Here is a 27170-nt window from a genome sequence, read left to right on the forward strand (position 1 = left end):
ATTATACATTTATTTCTCAAACCAGTATCTGAAAGATCCATGACTTCCAAATCTGAAAATTTCACTTTGAACTCAAATGGAGGGTTTGTATGAAAGAACCCAACTCTTGCATGTTAGTTTATTCTTTGACTGGGTGGTATATTCTTTCATTTGAATCAGAAGAGTGAGGAATCTGAAGCAAATGAAATTCTGGGGTCCCTGGCACTTAGGCCTCTTATCATCCTATGTAAGATTTGCAAGTGGGACATGACATCAAACTGCTTGAACAACAGACTGTTTGCTGAGGATTTTGGATTGCACAACTTTGTTAGCGATAGAGTGCAGGTTATGCACTTGGCTGGTCAAGCCCTTCTGACTTTTCCAAACCAGGCAAAACAAGAAGTACTTTTCACTATGAATTGTGTGGCTATACTCATTCTTCAGAACAATTGCATCACTGTGCTAGAAGTGGGAGAATTCTACCCTAGAGCAGCCTGAGTTATTAAAAAAAAATATTGTGCAGGTCAATCTTTATCATCCAAACTCATGCTGCTTTGGGGAAGTACTTTTTCCACACAACTCATAATTAATCTATGGAATTTTTTTGCCATGAATGTGGTGATAGCCACTAGTTTGCATAGCTTTAATAGGGGCTTAGACAAATTCATGGAGAACAGGTCTATCAATGGTGATTACTAGTCTGAAGGCTATAGGCCACCTCCAGCCTCAGAGGCACAATGCCTCTCAATACCAATTGCAGGAAAGCAACAGCAAGAGAGAGGGAATGCCCTCACCTCTTGCCTGTGGGCTCTGCAGAGGAAACTGGTGGTCCACTGTGTGAAACAGGATGCTGGACTAGATAGGCCTTGGGCCAGATAAAGCAGAGCTGTTCTTATGTTCAGGTAAAAACCAAAGCTACTTCACAGACCAAACTACAAAGCAAGATTAGCCTGCATGTCCTGGTTAATAAAATATGAATCAGTAAGTTTGAAAGGTCTTCAAATCATGAACTGCTGGACTCTAATTCAAAACTGAACAAAGCAACTTCAGAATAATAGGCTGTTTTCTTAAGTTTCATGATTTTCTCATCCAAATCAAAGATTAGTTTTCAGTAAACCCAAAGTGGCATTACTAACCTGCTTAGATATAGGTGAGATGCAAGGGAAATCTAAAATATATTGTGGATTCTGCAAGGAAATCCTTCTTTAAAAGATTAGAGACCAGCAACCTAGCAAGTATTTAAAGCCCAAAAAGAGTAGACTTGCCATACACTTTTAAATTGCCCTCATGCAGAAATGCTTCTAGCTCTTAACAAAAGAAAATGTACAGCTCTCTTGCACATAGAGAAAACCAAAATATTAATTAAACAGAGCCCCTGGTGGCGCGGTGGTAAAACTGCCGCCCTGTAACCAGAAGGTTACAAGTTCGATCCTGACCAGGGGCTCAAGGTTGACTCAGCCTTCCATCCTTCCGAGGTCGGTAAAATGAGTACCCAGAATGTTGGGGGCAATATGCTAAATCATTGTAAACCGCTCAGAGAGCTCCGGCTATAAAACGGTATATAAATGTAAGTGCTATTGCTATTGCTATGTGCTTGCTATACAAGGTTGTTTTTTAAAAAAAAAAAGTGTTTAGAGAAGGGTTAAAAAGGTACCAGACTGACAAATATGGGGCTATGACAAAAGCACCATCCTAGGGAGTGAGAGCTTGCTGGTTCGAATCCCCACTGGTATGTTTCCCAGACTATGGGCAACTCCTTTATTGGGCACCAGTGATACAGGAAGATGCTGAAAGGCATCATCGCATACTGTGTGGGAGATGGCGATGGCAAACCCCTCCTGTATTCTACCAAAGAAAACCACAGGGCTCTGTGTTCACCAGGAGTCGACACCGATTCGATGGCAAAACCTTTCCTTTCCTATGCAAGGAGAGTGAGAGATAATACACTTATCTTTAAGGAACAATCTCTGACTACTGAATTTGCATCATTAAAAAGAATGACTAACATCCAGACTAATGTTGCTCAAACAATGGGGGAGGGTGATATTTGCCAATCCTCTCTTCTTTCTACAGTCCTCTGTGTGTCCTGAAAATATGTCCCTAAAGTGGGAAAGACCCTGAGAGATCCTCAAGGACATATTTTCATAAGGCAGAGGGAAGGATCAGCAAAAATAAAAGCTCACCCCTCTGATATTGCATGCTGAAGTTAATATGAATGCCAATCAGTAACATTAATACCACATTGCCAGCAGCTTCTGGAAAGAAAGTCAGAATAAGAGACAAACACAAGAATGTGTCAAACAACTGTATTATACAGCATGCATTTTTATAATATACATTATTTGCTGCAGCATATTTACCTTCCATATAAAGGTATATAAAAATAGTAACAATCAAATCATCAGGCTTCTGACTTTTCATTTTGCTTGGCTGACATTTTTGAAATTTTCCACATCTCTTTTGAACTTGGCAAATACAATAATCACAAGGAGGAAACCAGGGGTTAAGGTTTCTGTTGTTTCACAAAGTATTTCACAAGAAAAGCTGCTTACTACAGTTTTTTTTTTTTTAAGCCACATTCCAGTGCTTGAAGCACTATAGCGACTTCCTTCACCTTTGTAGCTACAGACTCACTAGGGGTACATTCCAGAGCTTAGGAAAAAAGCTAGTGTGTTTAACTGTGCTTTTGTTATCACCATAACAGCTCCTCAAAATAGACAGGTCAGTTGTCTTTGTGTATACTTGCATTATCACACTTTTATACATCATTCTTCCAAAGCAGGACAGTATAAATAATGAAAGCACCTGAGACTTATTCTCTTAATGATGCTTAAGGAAATGTTACTCATGCAATTAGCTTGCCAAACATACCATATAAGTTGCCTTAGGACACACATATATGTGGGTAGATGGGATGCTAATATTTGTTGACTGAACTAGTAATCATTAGCAGTTTGTTATCAGACTATTTTACTGTCTGAAATTTTTACTGTCTATTTTACTGCAGGAATACCTGCAGGAAATCCTTCCAGCTATCCAAAACACCCTTTTAAACATTAAATGAACAAATGAAGCATTGATTAGAGAACCCATTGATACTTTACTTGTGACAGAAAGTGCATTTTCCTTTAATTTTTCTCATGGCTGCCTGCACAAGAACATTTACAGCTGCTATATGTGTGAATTGTATTCATACCAACAACAAAATACCTAGTTCTTTTTCAGTATAAATACTTTTGACACAATCTTGTTAACTGCCAGCATGTTCTACAGCGTAATGTGGGCAATTCAGAGTCAACTACATTGCCAATAGTTCTGCCTGTCAGAAGTTGCCTGCTTCACTGCAAAACCCCTTCCAATAACAGCCAACAGAGGACATGCTGGTCTGACATGGTCGTCGGACATGCACGAATGCATAACCCTAGTGGACAAATAGCTTCTTCATATCTGTCTAAGTATGAAACTGCTAGTCCATCCAGATTAAACCAGAGAACTTTCCTCAAATCACTGCAATATCATTGCACAGTGGGTGTGAATTTTTAGGGGCATGTTTAAACAGTTATGGACAGTTTTCATCTGCTTGTTTGTTGTGGTTAATTTCAGCTTGCTGGTTTTATTTTGCCACGTTTCAAAATTACCACTAGCTGTCCCAAACTGTAAGGATGAAAACATCCTTTAAAATGAAATAAACTGCATAAAGTGTTCTATGTTGACTAATCACAATTCTTTAACCAAAAAAGACACAAACTGTTTCCAACTATTACACTTTTCATTTCTTTCAGTATACAGCTAAGATGTTATCCATCTATCCTATCTTGTTTTCTGTCAAACTACTTTCTAATTCTCAGCTTCTATATTACTTCTATTCCCCCCCCCCCAGGACAGCACATAAAAGATAACTGGCAAAAAGAATATAATGCTCAAATTTGGGCTTCACCCAAAATGCCTTTCAAACACAAACATTTCTTATGGTGGATTCTTCAGCAACTTATATTTCTTGTGTACTACATGTTTTCTCCAATAAATATAAATCTGCATGAAAGTAATTAAATTCTGCAACATTACAAACTGATTTCTGCAATCTGTATATTTGCAAATAGTTTCTTTGCTTGAATAATTTATTCTGCCTCTGCTAGTCAACTAGCTATGGCAGGCACTTCTTTCCCATCTCAGTAAATAAGTAACCAAGCAAACAAATATGGAAGTTACAAAATAATTGATAGAAATATCCCCACCTCACCTCTCCAACTTGTTGGAATGTCACAACTAATCTATACTATAGTGGCCAATATAATAGTGTTTTTTTTTAAAAGCTGACTAGTTCATTTTATGGATTTATTTGCAAAGCTGAGCTCAAGGTCGTTAGCCTACACCCCTGTAACCCTAATGAGCTCCCTTCCGATTTTTGGAATGTCACCAGACATTATCCATACTTTTAAGCACATTTTCACAACCATAAGGACTAGAGACTTGTGTTTCAAAGTAAAGAAACCTGATATTTTCAGGATACCAAGATTCTACAGCTTTTCTGCACTTGCATGAAATCATGGGATATTCTCCTTTAGTCAGAAAAGGTTTTGCTTTGATTTTTCAGTATTGTTCATTAAATGTTTATACTTCCTAACTAAAATTTCTCTAAGCAGTATACAAATTAAAATCATATGATTCTTCTCAAACACTGCAAAATGCTGTGTTCTCAGCAGCTTAGGAGTTTACCAACCTATAAGGACTATACCATAATTATTTCTTTATTCACCACTAGTAGACATTAGGCCCGTTACATTAACGTGCGCTAGAAGAGCTGTGTTAGAAGAGCGCTAGAAGAGTTGCGCTAGAAGAGTTGCCCGTGGCTCCGGCCGGGCCCGCCGCCCGCCGCCACCTCGCCCTGCTTCCCCAGGCCCGCCGCCTCGGCTCCGCAGCCACCATGGCCGCCCACAGCCTGGCCTGCTGGTTCTCCTGGGTGTGCCCCCAGGACCAATCAGGTGCCCCCTGCATACACGGACACCTTTACGCATGCGCCACGCATGCGCAGAACACCTTCAAGAGACACGGACGCAGGTACCTTAGGGTTTTATTATATAGGATTCCTTAAGAAACTGAAAAACAAATTCACTTTTCACAAAATTCAGCACTGGGGAGAAAAGAGAATCTTGTCTAAATTCTAGCTCACCTGCAAGATACCCTACAAAGCTAGAAGTGCCTAATCACAGAAGAGCCTTTACCCTGGCCTGCTGTGATGCCTTTCCCTCGACTGTCCTAGAAGGAAAATACAGGAAGATTTCCTTTTCAGAATGTCTGTGCCCCTGCAACTCAGGGCAAGTTGAAACTATCAAGCATGTCTTCCTTCACTGCTTATTCTATAGAGACGTATGAAATGCCCTTATTCTCCCACTACTTGACAGGTTGCCTTCGTCTCCCACTACTTGACGGATTCTCACGCCAATTCTACACCTCCCTATTACTCTCAGACTGTAATCCCTCTATAACGCAAAATGCTGCCAAGTTCTGCATGGCAGCATGCAGAATTCACCGGGCTGTGACCGCCAGCAAGAACTAGTTCTTCAGTTATTCAGCTCTATTGCTTTTACTACCTCAGTTTATCCTTTAATATTTTACAAACATTGTTTTACAGATTTTAGCACTGCAGCAATTTTATAGCATGCAACTTTTAACAGCATCTTATACATTTTAGCCCTACTGTGACTCTATAGTCCTCATGCTACTGTTTTAGCATTTTAGCCTTAAAGGAAAGTGTGCCGTCAAGTCAGTGTCGACTCCTAGTGACCACAGAGCCCTGTGGTTGTCTTTGGTTGAGTACAGGAGGGGTTTACCATTGCCATCTCCCTCACAGTATGAGATGATGCCTTTCAGCATCTTCCTATATCGCTGCTGCCCAATATGTGTTTCCCATAGTCTGGGAAACTTATCAGCGGGGATTTGAAATGGCAACCTCTGGCTTGCTAGTCAAGTCATTTCCCCGCTGTGCCATTAGGTGGCACAGATTTTAGCCTTACAGTAATTTTATAGTAACCTCACAGTCTTTATGCTAATAGGCACAGACTATCATTTTTAACAGCTTTTAATATCACCTGTTATATGCTCTTTTTACTTTACGCTGTCACCTAATGGCGCAGCGGGGAAGTAACTTGCCTAAGGAGCAAGAGGTTGCTGGTTCAAATCCCCACTGATATGTTTCCCAGACTATGGGAAACACCTATATCAGGCAGCAATGATATAGGAAGATGCTGAAAGGCATCATCTCACACAGGGCTCTGTGGTCGCCAGAAGTTGACACTGACCTGATAGCACAACTTTACCTTTACTTTTACTTTATGCTGCTCTAAGACCATAATATTTATTTTATTTATTGAATTTTTTATACCACCCTTCCCAGTTTGGCCCAGGGCGGTTTACAAATAAAACAAAAAACGGTTAAAATCAGTCAACAACAAAAACAAAAATTTAAAAAATACCAAAAACAATCAGTTAAAAAAACAATTTAAAAACTCTTTTAAAAAACCCAGTACATTAAAACACCTTACAAAAATTTAAAAACACTGGAAGGCCAGGCCAAACAGATAAGTCTTAAGGGCTCTCCTGAAGGTCAATAAAGAATTCAAATTACGGATTTCTGCAGGGAGCACATTCCACAGGCCAGGAGCGACTACAGAGAAGGCCCGCCTCTGAGTCGCCACCAGACGTACCAGTGGTAACTGGAGACGGACCTCTCCAGATGACCTTAACGTGCGGTGGAGATCATACAGAAGAAGGCACTCTCTGAGGTAACCTGGACCTAAGCCATTTAGGGCTTTAAAGGTAATAACCAGCACTTTGTATTTTGCCCGGAAACATATTGGCAGCCAGGGCAACTGTTTCAAAACAGGCATAATAAGGTCTCTCCGAGTTGCCCCGGAGACTAATCTGGCTGACGCGTTTTGAACTAACTCAAGTTTTTGAACTACGTACAAAGGCAGCCCCACACAGAGCACATTGCAGCAGTTGAGCCTGGAGATTACCACTGTTTTGAGGTTGTCCTCTTCAAGGAATGGATGCAGCTGTCAAATCAACCAAAGTAGAAAGAAAGCACTCCTGGCCATGGCCTCCACCTGGGATACCAGGGTGAGGTCTGGGTCCAGTAGTACTCCCTAGCTGTGTACCTGCTCCTTCTGGGGGAGTGTAACCTCATCCAGCACAGGGAGATCTAACTCATCCCTCAGATTCTGAGCCCTACAATGAGCACCTCCATCTTGCTTGGATTCAGCTTCATTTTGTTATCCCTCATCCAGCCCATTACTGCCTGTAAGCAGGCATTTAGGGAATGAACAGCATTTCCTGATGATGCTTATAAAAAAGAGAAGTAGATTTGGGTGTCATCAGCATACGGATAACACCCAGCACCAAAACTCCTGATGACTTCACCCAGCGGTTTCATGTAGATATTAAAAAGCATTGGTGACAGAATGGAGCCCTGAGGGACTCCATATAACGTAATAAAGACTGACTGAATTCTAGATCCACTTGCCCCACCACCCCCAAGTAAGCAACATTTAAAAATAGACATTTCTGTTTCCTCTTATTATTTCTCAGGCTCCAGAAGTATTTATTTGGTAAGTCGACTTCCTATGTACATATTTTAAAACACTTTGATACTGCCACAGAAATCTTTATCCTTGAAAATCAGCAGATTGTTTGTATATTCTTCTGAATCATGTATTACGGCAAGAATTGTAAAGAAAGCAGTGTAACTTCTGCCAGACAGATTTCACTCAGAATGTCTAATGTAACTTCCTACGTACTATTCCTTCCAGTAACATATGGAAGGAATAGTACTATATGCAGCTCACTTATTTCAGGTTGCTCAAATGTATTTTTATGAAATATACTTTATATTTATTCAGAAACTTAAGCTATGAATCCTGTGTCCAGTGTCTGCAATTTGACAGAACAATTTTGTGGAAACCATAAATAAAAATGACGGAGGTGTGCCTGGTTGGACACCCTGACCCCTGTGGATACTTTAAAGGGCTGCTGATTTGCACCAGTGCAATTCAGTGCCTATGTTTACAGCGTGAACTCTTTTGTTCAACATTCTTCATACTCTCTTCCTCTCTCTGTTCTCCTTTGATGTTGAGAGTCAACAGGAGTGCCTAATCATGTCAGGGTAGTTCAAAGGATTGATAGTTGTATGTCTGGTCATGCTCTGTAGAGACTGTCTGAGCGACAGCCCAAAGCAACTGATTTTCATTTTTTGAGTAAGTAGTCATACTATATCGGGCAGCAGCGATATAGGAAGATGCTGAGAGGCATTATCGCATACTGTGCAGGAGATGGCAATGATAAACCCCTCCTGTATTCTACCAAAGAAAACCACATGGCTCTGTGGTCACCAGGAGTCGACACCTACTCGACAGTACCACTTTCTTTAGTCATACTCTGTGATTTCAACACTGCGCCAATGTAAGGAGGGGTGGGTAGGTTTCCTGGGTCTGTCAAAGTGGGCAGGATAAGTTTAGTACCAATTTAGTACCAATTTTCTTCTGTGTGGCAGCAGAGGGAAATCATCAGGTTGCAGAATCCCAATGTACACTGTAGGGCTCTAGCAGATGCTAGCTGGAGCGTTCTAGCACTTGTTCAAAAGTGGTGACGTTTTCAAACATACAAACCTCTCCCCATTCACTTTCCCTACATACAAACCTATCCCCAGTCACTCTCACACGCCATATTCAGTCACTCATTACACACACACACCACCCTTTACCATAAAAATGAGACCATGACAATGAAGTATTGGATAAGATTACATGTAATAAGACAGAATCTTTTTTTTTTTTTAAATGGCAGCATGAAACAAATCCAGTGGCTTATTAAGACAAATCTAAAAGGCCTTGCAAAATGAAAAGGTACTCAATAATCTCCTAAAAATAGGAAGGGAATCTGTCATCTCCCTGGAGAGAGACATCTAAAGGAATGGTGCCACCACAAAATGACCCCAATACTTATCAAAAATACTGGACTGGAGGGAAGCAAGTGCAAGTGGAAGGACATGGTTACATAATTCTGAGAACCACAGCACAAGCATTAGTTCACCCAACCAAATCAAGTCTTCGTAGCTGGTATACAAACAGTTCCCCCCTTGGTAAGTTGGCAGCTGTTGGCAAGCTTGACCACTTTAAATCCCAACACTCCAAACTCAACACAAACTTTGATGGCCAGAATGGACAGTTCTTCAATGCAAAGCAAGCTTTCCAACGGCAAAATGTGCTGCAGCCATTGGGTCACTTTGCGGAAGCTATAAGCAATTTAATCCAGAACAACAAAGAGCACATATAGCTAACTGTTCTGCAAACTCAAATAGTTGTGAAACTATTGTGAAACTACTCCTCCAGCACCTTTCCACTAAGGTGGAAACACTTTCATGTGGAAGGGTTTTCCACTGAAGAGGCACCTTCAGAGCCAAGCCAATATTTTCAACATGTTATTTTTAAGAATAGAGAGATTTGCTGTTATAAAAATCTCTACAATACTAAACTGAGCACTCAAACTTTGAACTTATAAATTATAATTGTGCTATTCATACTGAATTTAAGATTAAAACTTTAGATAATTCCACACTTTAACCAAGAAGCTATAAAAAGCCAACCAATGCATAAAATGTCCAACAGCAGAAATATTAAACAACCCTACTAAATGTAGCACATCTTCTGCTTCAGATATCAAATACAGTGATTGATGTCCAGAGCAGAGTAAGACAGGCAGTGTCAATCTAACTTCTGCAGGCTTATAATGAAGCACTGGCAGTCTTGCACTTTTGTGCTATAGCTCAACAAGTAGCATGCCTACACATGTTTACAATCTAACTAGCACTTCAGGAGTGCAGGCACACTACTCAAAGTACTTGTGCTCTTGCAAAACCGCCAGCACTTCACAGTGAGTCCGCAGCAGCACAATCCAGCCACCTACATTACACTACACTGGATGTCAGCCACTGTCTCCTTGTCTCATTCTTGTCTCATTCCATGCCTACAAATACACATGCTAAAATACCCTGTTTTTATCTGTAACTAGATGTATTTGTATGATTATTTTCTGAGTGGACCAAGCAAGATGCTAGGTTGGAAACATCATAGCATCTTTTTAACTGGAAGCTTTGCACCAACATGTCATTCATGAAAACCAGGGATCTTGAACATTTGATTTCAACATTAAGATCATGTTTTGAAGTGTACATGTACCAATACATCATACATTAAAACAAAAGAGTTTAAGAACTCTTCTTCCAACTGTGAATAAAGATTCAACCAACAGATAGTGTAGGAACGGCTTCTGCTGCGATGGAGAACAGGAAGTGACCAGTACTTCCCACTTCTATAGTTTTTAATCTCTTTTCAAACTGTGAAAAGATGAATGAATTGTCATAAGATGCATGAATTGTCCCCACATTAGAAGTTTATGAATCATCCCAGAGGGAAATTGATAATTTCAGATAATATGAACAACCATAAGAACAGGAAGCATAACCGGAAGAACTTGCAAAGACTGGAGGAGTTTTTTTCCACCTTTTATATATCTTTTCAAAATAATGTGTTACAGTAAATACAGAAATGACTTAAGAAACTGAACACAAGGATTCTTGTTCTTGTGCAATCCTGGATTCCTTTCTTGTGTGAAGGTGACTTTTTGATTCAGTTTTCCCAAAATAATCAAACCTGGTGAATTCAATCTATAGTTGTCTATCAGTTGCTCAACCCTACCTTTAATGCCATATCTCAAGTGGAGGGCAAGCATGATGCAGGAAAGTGCTTTTCAACAGGGTTCTAGGGATGTGCACAGAACCAGGCGGCTCGAGGGAGTGGGGGGGTGTCACTTTAAGGGCAGGGGAGGGTACACTTACCCCTCCCTGCTTTCCCCCTGCCAGTGCTTGGTTTCAGTAAAAGCCTTCAGGGCAGCAGTGTTCCTCTCTGCCGCCCCTTCCCCCTTTGGCTGAAAGTGGCCAGAAGTACTAAGCACATGCATGCGACGGAGGGGCGCGCATGCGACGGAGGGGCGCGTGCACCCTGTACTTCCAGCCAAAGTGGGGGAGAGGCAGGGAGATACACTGCCGCCCCGAAGGCTTTTATGGAAACCAAGCACCAGCTGGGAAAGTGGGGGGAGGGGTAAGTGCACCCTTCCCCGCCCTTAATATGACACACACACCTCGCTTCAACCTCCTCCCCAGAGTTTGAACCAGAGGCCCATAAAAGGGCCTCCAAACAGGTTCGTGCACATCCCTACAGGGTTCCACATACTTAGGGTTAGCTCTCTAGTCAGCTATTATTTCTGGTTGCCACCAATCTACTCTAACCACAGGCAGAGGGCTTAGGAGAGGAGCAAATCTTCTGTCATTTGCACTAGGATATGGAGATGGTAAGAAACACTGGGAGTCCTCTCCTACTGCTTAGAAGAGATTCCTGCTGTCTCATACCTTCTCAAATGTGGCAGTGGAAATGAGACCCAGGGGAGGAGACAATTTAAAATACAGATAGAAACTCTAAAAATTTAAACCTTAAAACAATGGTTTTAGGATTACCTAAGGGGCACAGACTCAAAACAGTCCTTCTCTATAGACCACAATTAAGGGGAAGGTAATTTTTTAAAAACAAATGGGGCAGAACTGAACAGGCTTGGTCCACTTGTCTATGGCAGCATACAATTTCAGCTATTATACCAATTGTAACCCTAACAATTAAGGCATACATCAAACTGCTTGTGACAACTAAGCCAGGATTTAATTACCTCAGCAAGAGTTCCTTTTCCAGTGAGCAAGGATTTTTGATGGCTTTACTGAAGGAGACATACTTTGAGCCAGAAAGGCAAATACTATGTATGCAACTGTCTGATACATAGGAAATATTCTGCTATTCAGCCTGAAGGAGCTGGACTAAGCATACCTTTCATTCCACAAGTCATAAATGTCCTCTTCATGTTTCTTATATATAGCAACCCTGCTTAAATAGTAAAAGTAGAAGTCTGCCCTGCTTGTCAAAAATAGGGCAGAAAAATGAACATGTCCAAAATAAATTAAATAAATCCCTGGATAAAATATTTCCATAAGCCCATCTCAATAAACACCAAACACTATTCAAATATTGTGCCACCAGATTTGAAATTCAATATTAATTGCTGAAGTGAAAAGTTGTGTTTCAGTGATAAACGAACAAAATGACACACAAAATAAAAATCCTTCTATATTATGATCCTGATGCTTTGTTTTTTCTAAACTTCTTATATAAGCCACAAGCAGTTAAATTAATATTATCATGGAACATCAAAAACTAAAAAAAGATACACATGAAGACATTTAAAAATAAGTGTCCTCATTCATTTTTATATATCCACCAAGATAGCCACCACAAAGCTTTTTCATTCCCAACAATATATATTTTTAAATATATGTCTGAGCACATAAGTATTACAGAATCCAGAACCAATATATTCACAATCTGTATTTTGAAAGATTATATTTAGGGAAAAGTTAAATGAATGTGCTTCCATGGGCAGGATACATATTTTCCATGGAACCAGAGCTGTACACACTTGGCAATTTATTTTCAAATTTTAAAACATATCCTTACACTTAATTTCTAGAACAGGCATTAAATTTTCTTTACATAACTGTACATTTATAAACCCTCTGAAACATGTATATGCTGTTTTCAGAGAAGACTCTACATAAAAAAATGTTTGAAATAATTTTGCAAATTTTAAGACCTTTTGGATTTTTTCAAAATGACCGATGTGCTCATATATTTCATGAACATGAAATATACAACAAATAAATCAATAGGTTGCGCTGCATCTTATAAAAAATGAATTACCAAGTTCTGTAGGATGCAACAAACCAAGCACGCATTTAAATAAAGTCACAATCAATTTCTTCTTTCATTGGTGCTACATGGCTAAGACAAGCGACATTTGTGTGTACAGAGCCCAGTTCGCATACAAGGTTCTAGACAGAGTGGAGTGAGGCTCACTCACTTGTCCTGCGGCATGCGCAACATATACAGTGGGGCTGTGAATCAGCTCTTAATTAAGTCTCTGAACACAATGAAAGAAGTAACATGCATTTTTGCATTTTGAAAAGGAGAGTGATGGTTTAAGTAGAGCAACAAGTCTTTTTTCCATATATATGAGCATAAGGATTATATTTTAGCACTGAAGCAAAGGGTTGTTTGCCAAGCAGATCAGTACCAAATGGCATATCTGCTAATCATAACAATTGTAATAATGTGTCAATTCTACATCTATCTCACTGTTCTGCCCACCACTGCAGCCAGCAAGATTCCATGTCCAGAGACAGCAGCACTGAATAATCCAAGTTCTGCCATCACCGGACATAGAGGTTAAAAGGGTCTGCTCCCAGAATAATTCCCCATTCCCCATTAAACACAACTTTTCAAATTGTGCCACAACAAGGCTCTACAAGACAGTTCTTCATAAAATATGCAATAGTCTTTTTTATATGTTTTATTACTGAAATGTTTATTACGCTTGTCTTTTGAAGGCTAAAGGTAATTTTTTAGAGGAAATTAATATCTATATACACTATCTATATTAGGGACAAACATGTATGTCAAATTATGTATGTATACACATACTCCACATACACCCAGAAGTCTAGAAGGATTCAAACTAAGTCCATTGGCTTAATTTGATATCCAGAGGAGCCATCTAGCTACATCATCATCATCATCACCACCACCACATTTATATCCCGCTCTTCCTCCAAGGAGCCCAGAGCAGTGCACTACATACTTGAGTTTATCTTTCACAAGAACCCTGTGAAGTAGGTTAGGCTGAGAGAGTAGTGACTGGCCCAGAGTCACCCAGTTAGTTTCATGGCTGAATGGGGATTTGAACTCGGGTCTCCCCAGTCCTAGTCCAGCACTCTAACCACTACACCACGCTGGCTCTCCTTTAAAATTTCAATTTCAATTTCAAAAGCCATTTACTATCCTACATGGACAGCTGCTGGCCATGATACCATTCTTGAGCATGTGGAACTTTTTTAGAGGTGGGGGTTTTTTGTTGTTGTTTTTTTGTTTTTTGTTTTGTTTTTAAGGATCCAGGTCACAGTATCCTCCTTAAATTTAAGAAGAGACCTTCTCTAGCAAGATGTGAGGGTCTTTGGAACAACAACAACAAAAGCCCATTAACTTACAGATAATTGAAAATATGTGCTTTCTGATTTCACAACCCAGCAATTGCCGCGGGAGAAAATGTAAGCCTTCCATAATTGCTTGATATTTAGACAATCTACTATCCTTACAACAACAACAACAACAAAAACCCATATGCAACAATAACAAACCCCACTGGAAATATAGTATAGCCCCTTTTCATGGGCCTTTTCAAATATTGCCCCTTTTTCATGGGCCTGTCATTCTGGCCTATTGCCATGAACAGAGAAACCACAAAAAAATAAAACTTGAGCCTATGGGGATTGGGGGAATAAGTTCTTCAACACACTTAAATGTGCTTAAATATCATTAAAAAGCAGGGGGGGTAAGAGTAGTAAAGCACATAACCTTGCTTCCAGTAATGCCCCCCTCAACTCCCAAATCCTCCAATTTGGGGGATTTGGGGGTGTTTGTATGAAAGTCACAAAATAGACATTTCCGGTGTCATTTCCAGTGGCCGGACACCACTTAGCAAAATAGTTGAAAATAACCCAAATTTGAGTGTGCGAAAAGAAAGAAAAACCACTAGGTCTCTATACTCTGAATACCCAGAAATAGCCTTAGTTTTAGACATGTGAACAAAGAAATCAGGTTTCTATACTGCAGATAGCCAAAAATAGAACTTTTTTCATGGACGGAAAATAGCAACAGGGTTTCTATGACCCACCCATGAACAGGGACTGCGATAGGAGAACCTGCGAAAAACCAGGGTCTTCTGTATAGCTTGCAGCCTACATAATTTATCTTATTTTTTTATTATTGCCAGAATAGTCTGACTTGGTCAGACTATGTTTAAAGCATACATACACACACACACATTAAAGCATATATATTTAAAGCAACTAAATATATACGTGAGAGTCGTGCAGCCATCAGGGACATATCTTTGGAAAGCAAAAAGTTCTCAAAGTGTTTTATATAACAAGACAATATAGAAAAGGTTTCTCTGACATGAAGGAGATTTTTTTAAAATCCACTGGGCACAGTTAGGATCCCTGTCACTGTACCTAGAATAATTTGGTTTTTTATTAGAATGGATAATAAGGATAAGTACACAGTGCAGTTGAAATGAAAATCAAGAAAGAATTGAGAAAACTGGGCAGGGTCCACACAATATATTGAGTTAGGTATCATTAAAAAAAATTGAACAAGTTAGTTGTGATTAACTTAAATCCCATTATTTCAATGGAATATTATTAACTATTTTTACTTTAAGAAATATTAATATACCAGCTTTCAAATCAAGTTTATATAGCAAAACAAAATAGAAAGTGATTCTTTGTCCCAAAAGGACTCTTAATTTGTTTTTACACACACACACACACACACACACGAGAAAAACCAATATTCCAGTTAGCAGGAATATTGTTTACACTCACTCACTCTACTAACTTGGTATGAATCCTGCCCATAGTCTTTATTCAGGGAAATACTTGACTATAGTAACAAACTGAAAGAGGGCCCTCTGAAAGGGAACCTCTGAGCATGTCCCCAGTATGTGCCAGCTCCATGAACTGTTCTTAGCGACGAGGGGAAGGAGGAGAAAACAGCCAATATTCAATAGAGAAAACACATGGGAGGAGAGAGAGGGTGGGGGAGGAGGAGGGAAACCTACCAGGGATTGGAAACACACAATAGAGCACCAAACTAACCACAAAAACGATCACAGACTCACAATGGCTGACCATCCAACAATGTGGCAACTCCTTTCCCCCTCTTGCACACAGCAGAAATGTAATTAGAAAGGCTGAGATCACACAAAAAGAAAACAGTACTGACTGCGGAGCAAGACAGGACCAGAACTGGGTCAGATGGGGTGGAGCAGAAGGGATAGAGGACGTGCAGAATTTTAATTGGCCCTGTCTCAGACCATGCAGAGCTTGACAACCCATCACGTGATGGATGCCCTCCCCATACCTTGGGGAAAAAACAATATTCCAGTTAGCAGGAATATTGTTTACACTCACTCACTCTACTAACTTGGTATGAATCCTGCCCATAGTCTTTATTCAGGGAAATACTTGGCTATAGTAACAAACCTCTGGTACATTATTTGATCAATATAAACTAGTCATCTTAATATCATTCCCCCAACTCCACACCATTGGTGCTTGCCTTACGTAAGCCACAAAACAAGATTTTATACACAATTACACACAAGATTCAATAGCAGCTAAATTTTCCAACTTAAATTATTTATTCCTGGTTTACTAAACTGTTTTATTTTTAAGGTTAAAATCTCATTCATTTTTATACTTATGACATTCTAAGACAAGAATCTGAGTGTTTCTTGGGGCACATCTCTGCAAGACACAACCTTACAACTACACAGTTTGGAACACAAATTAAGCAGGTGCCTACATTTATCCATGAGCCCATGTTCACCAAGCCATCACCTAACAATATTGCATTCAGTTTGTAAGCAAGGAGAAAGGTTTTGATTTTACTATAGATTAAAGAACTTTAGTTATTTAGAAGTCTCATCTGACCTTTTGTACAACTCTTAACTGTTCAATATATTAAACAGACTATTCTGAATTTGCACTGTCTTTGCATGCCAAAAGCAAGTTAAACAAGTTAAATGACTGACCTAATTAAATGCTATTAAAGAAGTCTTCTTCACAAACAAGAAGAAAATTGAAAAGGAGACTTAATAGTATTATACCCCTGACAATACTGGGTAAGCATACTGGACTGAATTAACTGCTGACTTCAGAGATGCAATGAATTTATTCCATACTCATTTAATCCTTTCCTTTCTGTTCTGCATATACCAACAGTGCATCCCATGTGATATGTGCAACCTCTTCTGAAATCTCAAAAGAGTAAGAGATTCCTCAATCTCTTATACCTCAGACTACAAGACAGGCATTTCCCCCTACAGATAAAAGCAACCAAAGTTTACCTTATCAGTGTCCATCTGCATGGACTGCTTTCTTAACTAAGGACTACTAACAACTGTGCATGTTAGCACTGTCTCTCAAGGCAAACACTTTACAGACTGGAATGTTTTCTTTCTTTTGACGCTACCATTGCATCACAAATGGCTAACACAGATATCTATGTCATGGAATCTAGTATAGCTTATAATTTGTAGATTTTATTTGATAAGCTTGTTTCTGAATAATGCACAACACTAAAACAAACCTAAAAATATTTAAACTACTTCAAACAAAAAGCATACAACGGACTTGGCTTCAGAGCTATCAGCATTCTATGATTCTATAACAGTGCTGGCAAGGAAACTGGTGGTGTAGCATAACTAAGCATTCTGAAAACCTCACAGTTCGCCAGTGAGCATCATGGTTATCCAGGGATCTGAACTTGGATATTCCTCATTCTAAGTCCAATATTCTAACTAATAGACTGCAGTAGCCATATTACAAAGTGGCACACAAAGAATCATGCAAAACAAATATATAAAATCTGCACAATTTTCTTGGTGAAGAATGTACATTATCTTCACACTAACTTATTGTTTGATTCAAGCATAAATACACCACCTTATATACTGTGCAGCGCCCTGTCAATCCAAGAGAGAAGCGCAAACGCTGCATCTGAGCCACAAAACAGTCCATTTTTGCAGTTTGCAAAGGAAGGATTATTGAATGTTTTCTAAGGAGTGCAACATCACTGCTGAGATGCTACTGCCATTGGGAATAACCTCAGTAGCACTGCAGTAGCAATGACAGACTCCTTAGAAGGCATGCAACAAGCCCACCTTTGCAAGCTGGGAAGATGGACTGCTCAGTGGCTTGGAATCCACACACTTGCCTTGCTCTTGGATCAGCAGGGCACTGTGCAGCGTGCAAGCCACTAAATCTATGAATATGTTTTGGGATTAGCACGTTTAGATCTTGTTATGGCTGCATAATTAAAATATGTTACAAGCAGCGGGGAAATGACTTGCCTAGCAAGCCAGAGGTTGCTGGTTCAAATGGTATGTTTCCCAGACTATGGGAAACACCTATATCGGGCAGCAGTAATATAGGAAGAGGCTGAAAGGCATCATCTCATACTCCATGGGAGATGGCAATGGTAAACCCCTCCTGTATTCTACCAAAGACAAACACAGGGCTCTGTGGAGTCGACACCAACTCGACGGCACACTTTACCTTTACAAGCAGAAGCATGAATTTCCCCCTTTGCTAAGCAGGGTCTGCCCTGGTTTGCATTTGAATGGGAGACTTGTGTGAACACTGTAAAATATTTCCCTTAAGGGATGCAGAAAGTTCCAAGTTCCCTCCCTGGCATCTCCAGATAAGACTGAGAGAGATTCCTGCCTGTAACCTTGGAGAAGCCGCTGCCAGTCTGTGTAGACAATACTGAGCTAGATGGACGAATGGTATGATTCAGTATATAGCAGCTTCCTATGTTCCTACCCTTCAACCTTGTCACATGGCAAACTGCTTTTGAAACTACAGAAGCTTTGTAATATGGCAAGGGAGTCTGCTGTTCAAAAACAAAAAAGGAAGCACACACACACACAAACTTATTGTGAATGCCAGCCTTTGGGCAAGCTTAAAGATCTTTGAATCCTGGCCACAGACTAGACAAATTCAGCTGTATACCACAGAAGAAATGGTCACATAATAAAGACAATTTTGTCAAGTTAAACTTAGTGAAAGTTTGGCCTGTGCTCTTTTCTGCACCATTGTTTAAGAAACAGGAATTGCACACATTTTTACTGTTCCCTCTAACAAAGGCACAACTTAAACCTTTCTAGGACTTACTTAACATTCCATAAATACTTTTGGTAAGGTAGTTCTGGCTGATATTCAAAGTTTCCACTTATGAAAGCACAGTTCAGTACTGAAAAATACACAGATATTCTTGTTTCATAGGAATGTAGTTTCTACATTTACGTAGGATGTAATTTAGAAAATTTCATTACAATTTAGACAGCTTATGACAGAAACAAATGCACACCTACAAAATTACTCATTTTCATTAAAAAAAAAAACCACACACACACAAACAATGAAATTTTGCTAAGGTTGGAGTTCACTAATATTTAATCTATGTATTTGTCTTCTCTCTGTTTTCAGAACATATTAAGTAAAGGTAAAGTGTGCCATCGAGTCTGTGTGCCGTCGAGTAGGTACCAGCGGGGATTCAAACCGGTAACCTCTGGCTTGCTAATCAAGTCATTTCCCCACTGCTCCATTAGCCAGTTGAATTTGAAGTAACTGGATTCTATCCGCCCAAGTGAGGAAAAGCCCCTGCCCTCTTTGGATATTAACATGTTGTGGCATGGGTTCTAGGGCTTGGTAACACACTTCTAGAGCAGTGTGACTATTCCCCTGTGAGCCTGGTAAGGCAATCAGCACTGGGACAGGACTTTTCATATCACTGTTTCCATAGCATCTTCAATAGCCTCTGTAATGGGAGCCTAGAGAGACAGAAGCTATCACTACTCTCAGGAACTTGGTTTCAGGAGCCAGAGACAGCTGCTGCAAAGGGAAGAGATCAACAAAAATCACACCTTGCCCACTCACACAACAGGAAAACATGGCACATCTGCCTAAGGTTAGTCTGGATGTTGGCCGTTATAATCCCCCCCCCCAAAGTATATAAAAACCTTTATATATTTATTCCATGGAACGCAAGGTGTCATACATAGGTTTCCCAACCAGTCTCTTATGCTGGCACTAACTAGATCTGAACCAGCTAGAGAGTTGTGTAGTGGTTAGAGTGCTGGACTAGGACCGGGGAGACCAGAGTTCAAATCCCCATTCAGCCTTGAAACTAGCTGGGTGACTCTGGGCCAGTCACTTCTCTCTCAGCCTATCCTACTTCACAGGGTTCTTGTGAAAGAGAAACTCAAGTATGTAGTACACCGCTCTGGGCTCCTTGGAGGAAGAGCGGGATATAAATGTAATCATCATCATCATCATCTGCTCAGCCTCTGTGAAGCTGCTGCATCATGTGTCTTCAGATCATGGCCTGTGACAATTAGCCATTGAAAGAAAAAGAATGTGGGCAAAGCTCAGCACCTCCTGTCAAAACAAACGAGATTTCACCAGTCATTACTGCAGCACAAGGTAGCATAGCACCAAGGGCATGGCAGTGTGGGACCAAGGAAAAACTTAGGGGTCACTCAAATTCTACCACCACAAATTCATCAAAGTTAACACAGCCCTAAACACCTAATATTTGGTGGTTGTATGCCATAACAAAAGGTTGCAGTAAGACAAAGCAAGATATATATGCCCTATTCCCTAAGGATAGTATGCTACTGAAAGACACACTGGTCAACATCCAGGCTAATGAAATGCAGCAAATGTGCAATACACACTACAAGGAAAGGGCGATTGTTGTCGATTTCCCCTTCCTTCTGAAGCCCACTGTGCCCCACTATAATATGCCATCGAGGGTTGTACAGCCCTCAGAAGCAAATTTTTGGGAGTCAGAGTGGGTGTCAGAAGCAAAAGGAAATCAACAAAAATCAAAGTATTCACTGCACCAACACTTCATTAGTCTGCATGTTAGCTACTTAAACATATGTATGTAAAAAGGAGCAGGTTGTTTAAGTAATTTATCACAGCAAACATTTCTAACCTCTTTCTAAATTAATCATAAATGCACAATAATTTGTATAGCTGCCTTCTTAACACAATCTTGTTCTAGTATTTTTGATATACAGGAGGACGTCGGGTAAAAGACACCTGGCCTTGGCATATGTGGGGAACCACATCGACCTCACGTATCCGTGGGTTGGAGGTGGCCAGAAAGAACCACAGAGGTCATTTCCAGCCGCCATTTTGTTTCTTGAAGTCACAAGATGGCTCCTGTTTTAAAAACAGAAAATTGTGATTTCCGACTGATTTTTAAGCATTCCAGGGGCACAGTGCAACATGGAGTGGAGCAGCAAAGCATGGTAAGAAGCTTTCCCCTGCTTCCTCCCAAATTTTTTTTGCCGAAAATCAGCATTTTTTCTAATTTTCCCAGTGACCGAGAACATCTTATTCTTTCTAGATTAACTTGGCTATATTTCAAAAGGGTCTGCAAACACATATGAATACAACAGATATTTATATACCGCTTTTCAACAAAAGTTTCCAAAGCGGTTTACACAGATATAAAATAAAATAAATGAAATGGCCCCTGTTCCCAAAGAGCTCACAATCTAAAGAAGAAACAGAACATAGACACCAGCAACAGTCAATGGAGGGATGCTGTGCTGGGGGTGGATAGGGCCAGTTGCTCTGCCCCTACTAAATAAAGAATTTTAAAACATACCTCTGCTATTAAAAAAAGATAGCATCTATCTGCTCACTCCACAGAAACCATGGCTTTATTCCTGCCTCACAATCTCTCATGGGAAATCTTACTGACAACAGTTAGGCTATTAAGCACAGAACACACTGCTTGCTCTTTTGCTTACCACTCACATACAATAGTGATGAATACAAGAGAGAGAAATTTATTACAAAAGTCAGCCAACAAAGTTCCCGATCCTTCAAAAATTAACACAAGCCTTACAACTACTATAGTAAGCTTTGTAACTATGACTAAATGAAATTTTACCATTTTACAAGATTAATCTAAAAGAACATAAAAATAAATCCAGTATTATTTTATCCACTATTGCATCATCAAAGTGTTTCTACAGTAATCATTTATATAGCACTTGTAATAAATTACTTTGCACATGTCATGTTTTCTCACTCATGCTCTGTCAAGCACATTACTATGTCACCCATGCTTAAACATAGGAAATTGAATCAATTACAGTTTCTGTCCGATCCTAGCTAAAATACAGATTGGGAACCAGTCTTCTAATCCAAATCTAATGTTTTTATTTGGCTCTTGACAGAGGAGACTTACAGCTTTTTAACCATATTCAATAAAATAAGCGGTTGACAACTGCACAGAGAGCATGTTTTGAGTCATTTTATCATTAGTATCAATAGCACCCAGGTTTAAACTTCAACGCCAAGGTTATAGTGTTAATCCTAAACCTACTAGGCACCAAATCCACTGAATTCAGTGCAATTTACTTCACAGTAACCATGCATAAGATTTTGTACTGCTAAAAATCCCCAATGTACATGTTGACTCATAATTAAGTTCCCCTAGTTTCTACAGGACCTACTTAAAAGTAACAGCATGTAGGGCATAAGGTTTTTATACTAAAGCAGCAAGACTGTTCAAATTTGAAAACCAGATTATCCCACAGAGCAGGCTGACAGCAATATATTACATATAACTGGACCGAAAGGTTTTTGTCTTTTCAAAGATCCAATCATAAATACAGAGATATGCACAAAGAAATAGCAGCAGTTGGATCCTAAGACATTCTTAGTGACTGATGCTGTTAATGCTGAAAAAAAAAATTGTGGCCAATACTGTATTTTAGTGCTTATTCCTCATGTATATTTTAAAGAGAACCAGAATGATATTCAGCAATACTAATGTTTAAAATTCGTGTGAAGCCTAGAACACTTAAATGATGAAGCATGCAGTAGTTTGTTTGTAACATGTTCTACTCTATTTACTAGGGAGACTCAACATAACGCACTGGTCAACACAAAGACATTAAGATACAGTCCACAAAAGGCATGCCTGCCTATTAATTATCTGTCAAAAAGTTGTTGTGGCTCTTTTTTCCACACTCCTCAAGATCTGGAGAGACAGAATGGGTCGGGGGGAGGGACGTTACGGTCAGAAATTGTTTTGCATCAGGCACAACTAGTATTCAGGCTCTGTTATCAATCTGTTAAAAGCACAGGCTTTTTAAAAAGACCATCCATGTTCAGGAAGAACAATAAGTCATACAAGGCTATAAAAGTTTTTGGTTTTTAAAGAAAGGTCGCGCTTTATATACATGGAATACAACGGAGCTGCGGTATCCACAAATTGAAGATACTACCTCTATGCTGGAAGATTGTTGTGGCGATACTACAGTTCTTTTGAAAAAGCCTAATAGAGAATGACCCTCTAAGTTAGCTCGTAGGCCACAAAGAGCCAGTCAAGCCTCTTTCTCCGCCCTCAGAAGACGGCCCGGCCCGTCAACCAGAGAGCTTGTCAGACGCCAGGCCTAGGATGCTATTTCCTAGCACCAGGACCTTCTCTTCCGAACACTGTTATTATAGGCCCCGTTGCCTTCAAACAGGGCCGGGTCAAGACGGCTCCGGAAGGAAAAGGGTGTGTGTGTGTAGGTGTGGGGGCTTGTGAAGAAGCCAGGTTCTGAGCCAGCTGGGTGGGTGGGTGGGAGGGAGGGAAGGATGAAATCTTTCTCCCCCTAATCAGAGCTCGCTCGCTCGCTCGCTCGCTCTCTCTCCTGACCTGTCCCGGGGGTCGATCCACGAAGTTTGCCGAGTGTTGTGGTCGATGTAGAAGACGCGCCCGTCGTAGTCTCTCGCCTCCTCCCAGCCTGCGGGCAAAGGCAATTCCGAGCTCTCCCGGGCCCGCGGGCCGCCGCCGGCGGACACGACCGGTGGCTGTCCCGTCCCTTGTCCCATAGTGGCCACCGCCGCTGCTGCCGTCGCCTGCTGCTGCTGCTGCTGCTGCTGTTGCTGCTGCCGCCTCCTCCTCCGCCCTCCACTTAGCCACGGCATAGCCCCGCACCCGGGCCGAAGCCTCGGCTGCAAGCGCTCTCCCTCCAGCAGCCGCTGTTCGGCCGCGGGGCCCGGACCGCCCTGAGCCGCCGCCTCCAGCACTGACTAGCAGCGAGCGGCCCAGCCGCGTGGAGCAGGACTCGGGCGGCTCCTCCGGCTGCAGCAGCGCCGCTGCGCCGGACTCCTCATCCTCTGGCTTTCCCGCCTCCACCCCTAGCCGGGCCCCGGGACTAGCCCTGCTGCTGCTGCTGCTGCTGCTGCTGCTGCTGCTGCTATCCCTTCAACCCCAGCCCTCCTCCTCCTCCTCCTCCTCCCGTCCGAAGAGCCGCTCTCTCCACAGGCCGCCACGGTGAAATTCCCGCCCTTCCTTCCTTCCTCTCTGCCTTCCCACGGGCAGCCTGCTTCAGCTGCTCACTCTCCCAGCCCCGTCGGCTCCCTCAGCTCCATCCTGCGGGCGCCTGCCCCGCCATCTTCCTCCCTCCAACAGAAAACCCAACTCCCCGTCCGCCTCCCGCTCCGCCCCTTCCCTTCTCCTGCTGCTCCTGTGCGGCCTGTCTGGAACCAGCCCCGCACTGAGGCTCCCTCGTGAGGAAGCGCTGAGAGAGTCCTCGGCTGCAAGTCGTTGTCGGAGTTTGTTCCCACGTCTGGCGTTGAAAGGGAGGATGAGGCCAAAGATGGGGCTGTCGTTAGAGTGATCATGTATGGGTTGGGGTTTTGTTTTTAGAAGTCAGCTCGGATTCAGTTTTTTTACTCTTGGGGAATGAGGAGGAAAAGCTGGCAGTGGTTGATAAATAAATAGCCTGGTTTTCTTTGTAGCCAAATAGAAACGTCCGAGTACCAGCTAGGCTTAAGCCTCCCTCACCCCGTGAGCTATAACAAGGGTTCAAATCCCCACTCCGCAATGAGACTGGGGGACTTTGAAGTAGTCACACACTCTCCCGCCTCACAGGGCTCTTGTGAGAATAAAATGGGAAAGGGAGAACTATGTATGCTGCCATGAGTTTCTCTAATAAATAGAATTGCATTTATTTGTAAGCGAGTTCAGTGCGGCTTACTCTCAAGCAAATGTGTCTAGGATTATTCCTCCCATGAAAATCAAGTTTCCAGGTTCTTATCCTGTGAAATAAAGTATGGTTGAGTCATACTTGATCTGTGGTTGCAGAAGCCACAAAATATAACTGCTGTATAACTAAAGCATCTGTAAAGAGACTGTATTTGTTGTCAATCAGAAAAAAGACAATCATGCTGTTTACTCTCTGCATTTTTAAAAATTTAATCTATTTTAGTCTGCTTAGTTGTAAAAAAAAGTAAAAGTTGATAGCATACATAAATACAAGATACATCAACACAAAAGAGTTGCTTAAACGGGCACTTTTTCATAACCTATCTAAATGCAAGAAGGAAGGGAGCCTGACAAATAACCCCAGTGAGGGTATTCCATAATTTTGCCCATGGCTGCTCTGTGTATGCACAAAAAACGGAAAGGCATGTTAGATTATTGAAATGTCTAGTATATTCCATACTGAGAGCCCAGCATAGCTGACAATAAATTAGAAACACATATATACTAAGTTGGTGACCTGCAAGGAATCATGGGAGGTGTAAGCAAGTGGGAAATTTCCAACCCTATTATAGTACAATTATGCCAAACTACTGATATTCTAAAAGCTGTACATCTACGCCCAAACCAGACCAGAGCTATTGTGTGGGAAAGGCTTATTGTAACCTCTCGTTCTCACATGGTACACATTCCTTAGTCCTAATTTCTTCCCTCCTAGGATATTTAAAATCTGTCTCTACTTCTTTCTCAGTTTAAAAAGTCATTGAAAGGGTGGTTAATTTGTATTGGAGGGAGAGCTTTTCATAATGCATCCCTCACAACAAGCCTTTTTTTAAATTATCAAAAGGATCAGAGCTTTAAAAAGTCTATAGTGGTCCACACACTGCACAGCATTCCACAGGCGTTTCTGGCACCGTGGAAGCTCTGTGTGCTTGTAACACTTGCACACTTGCCATAAAATCTGCAAACACAGTTGCATGGTTAGCAATAATGGGCTGGCTATTGCACAACTGTGTTTGCACAATTTCAAACACAGTTGTGTTTGCAGTTGTGCAAGTGTTATACACATGCAGCCATTCCTGTGCTACCAGGAATTCCCACAGGATGCTGCTCAGTATGTCAGCTACTAACCTGGATGGGAGAGGGAAAATTAGAGTTAGAGCATGTGTTGCTCAGACACACTGCCTGAACTAATTTTTCACCCCCAGGATACTATTAGGGGCTAAATAAAGCCCTCTTCGCCACTGAACATTCTGTGGTTCCAAAAAGGCAATGAGTATTGCTCAGTCCTTAAGGCATTTGGTGTCCCACGCACCACCACCCTTGTTTTTAAACTTACAACTTCCTTTTCGTCATATGTGAGGAGTCTCCCAAGTATGCAGAAATTCATACCTTGTTTGGGTAGCCTTATATTGCTCTTCTACTGATAGGTGTGGGACCACCAAGTTCACTAGCAGAAGTAATGATATTTTCCAATTAAAATAAAATAAAGGCAGATAAAGCTATAGAATTAACTACATTACACAATCCTACCAGCTTCATGCCTGCTCATGAAAGCCAATCCAAATAGAAATGTTATTGCAAAACTTCTGAAGCTGCTGAGGCTTGAGCTTTGATTACGGCACTATCAAGCTATTCAGAATTAAGTACATCACTACTGTAGTTACATAAGAGTACATATATCTCAATGGAAATAACAGGAACAGAGGAAAGCTCTTGTTTAAATAATGCAGGCTGGTAGCTATAGCTTACTTTAGGTGATATAAACTTCTGTTCCCCCAAATGGAAATGGAGATATTAAAGTAACATCTTCAGAACACAGAGTTACCCGTGTGTACTACTCACAGATAATTGTGGACAGAGAATGCTACTCAAATCCATAAGGAAGGATAATATCTACTTCCTGTCTCTGGTATTAAGTAAGAAGTCCCTGCTTAAGAGCCATCCGTTATTTATTTATTTATAATCTTACATTTTATTTCCTGCTCTTCCTCCAAGGAGCCCAGAGCGGTGTACTACATACTTAAGTTTTTCCTCACAACAACCCTGTGAAGTAGGTTAGGCTGAGAGAGAAGTGACTGGCCCAGAGTCACCCAGCAAGTCTCATGGCTGAATGGGGATTTGAACTCGGGTCTCCCCAGTCCCAGTCCAGCACTCTGACCACTACACCATGCTGCCTCGTTATAAGGCCAAGGCTAGAACACCAGGCACTACATCCTCGTCAATAACCTAATCACATGGAATGGAACCCAGTAGACAAAAACCAATTATGTTTTAGAGTAGAAAAATGGAAATCATTTTGATTGCCATACATGCTCTTCCTTCGTGTTGTTTTAAGCTGGGTAAGCCATA

General features: G+C 41.0%; 1 protein-coding gene across 3 annotated transcripts in view; it reads right to left on the bottom strand.

Annotated features, from left to right (window-relative positions):
* The window catches only part of WWC3 (WWC family member 3), a 136042-nt gene extending 111447 nt beyond the window's left edge, over window positions 1-24595 (bottom strand). The window contains exon 1 of one of the 3 annotated variants that reach the window (XM_053308470.1): window positions 23487-24595. In XM_053308470.1, coding sequence (XP_053164445.1) covers window positions 23487-23758 — 272 coding nt within the window. In that variant the 5' untranslated portion in view covers window positions 23759-24595. The remainder of the gene's footprint in view (window positions 1-23486) is intronic. The other 2 variants (XM_053308471.1, XM_053308469.1) reach the window with 2 other exon arrangements.
* Between the last annotated feature and the right edge of the window lie 2575 nt (window positions 24596-27170).

This window comes from Hemicordylus capensis, chromosome 3, assembly GCF_027244095.1.
Source record: "Hemicordylus capensis ecotype Gifberg chromosome 3, rHemCap1.1.pri, whole genome shotgun sequence".
Lineage (NCBI taxonomy): Eukaryota > Metazoa > Chordata > Lepidosauria > Squamata > Cordylidae > Hemicordylus > Hemicordylus capensis.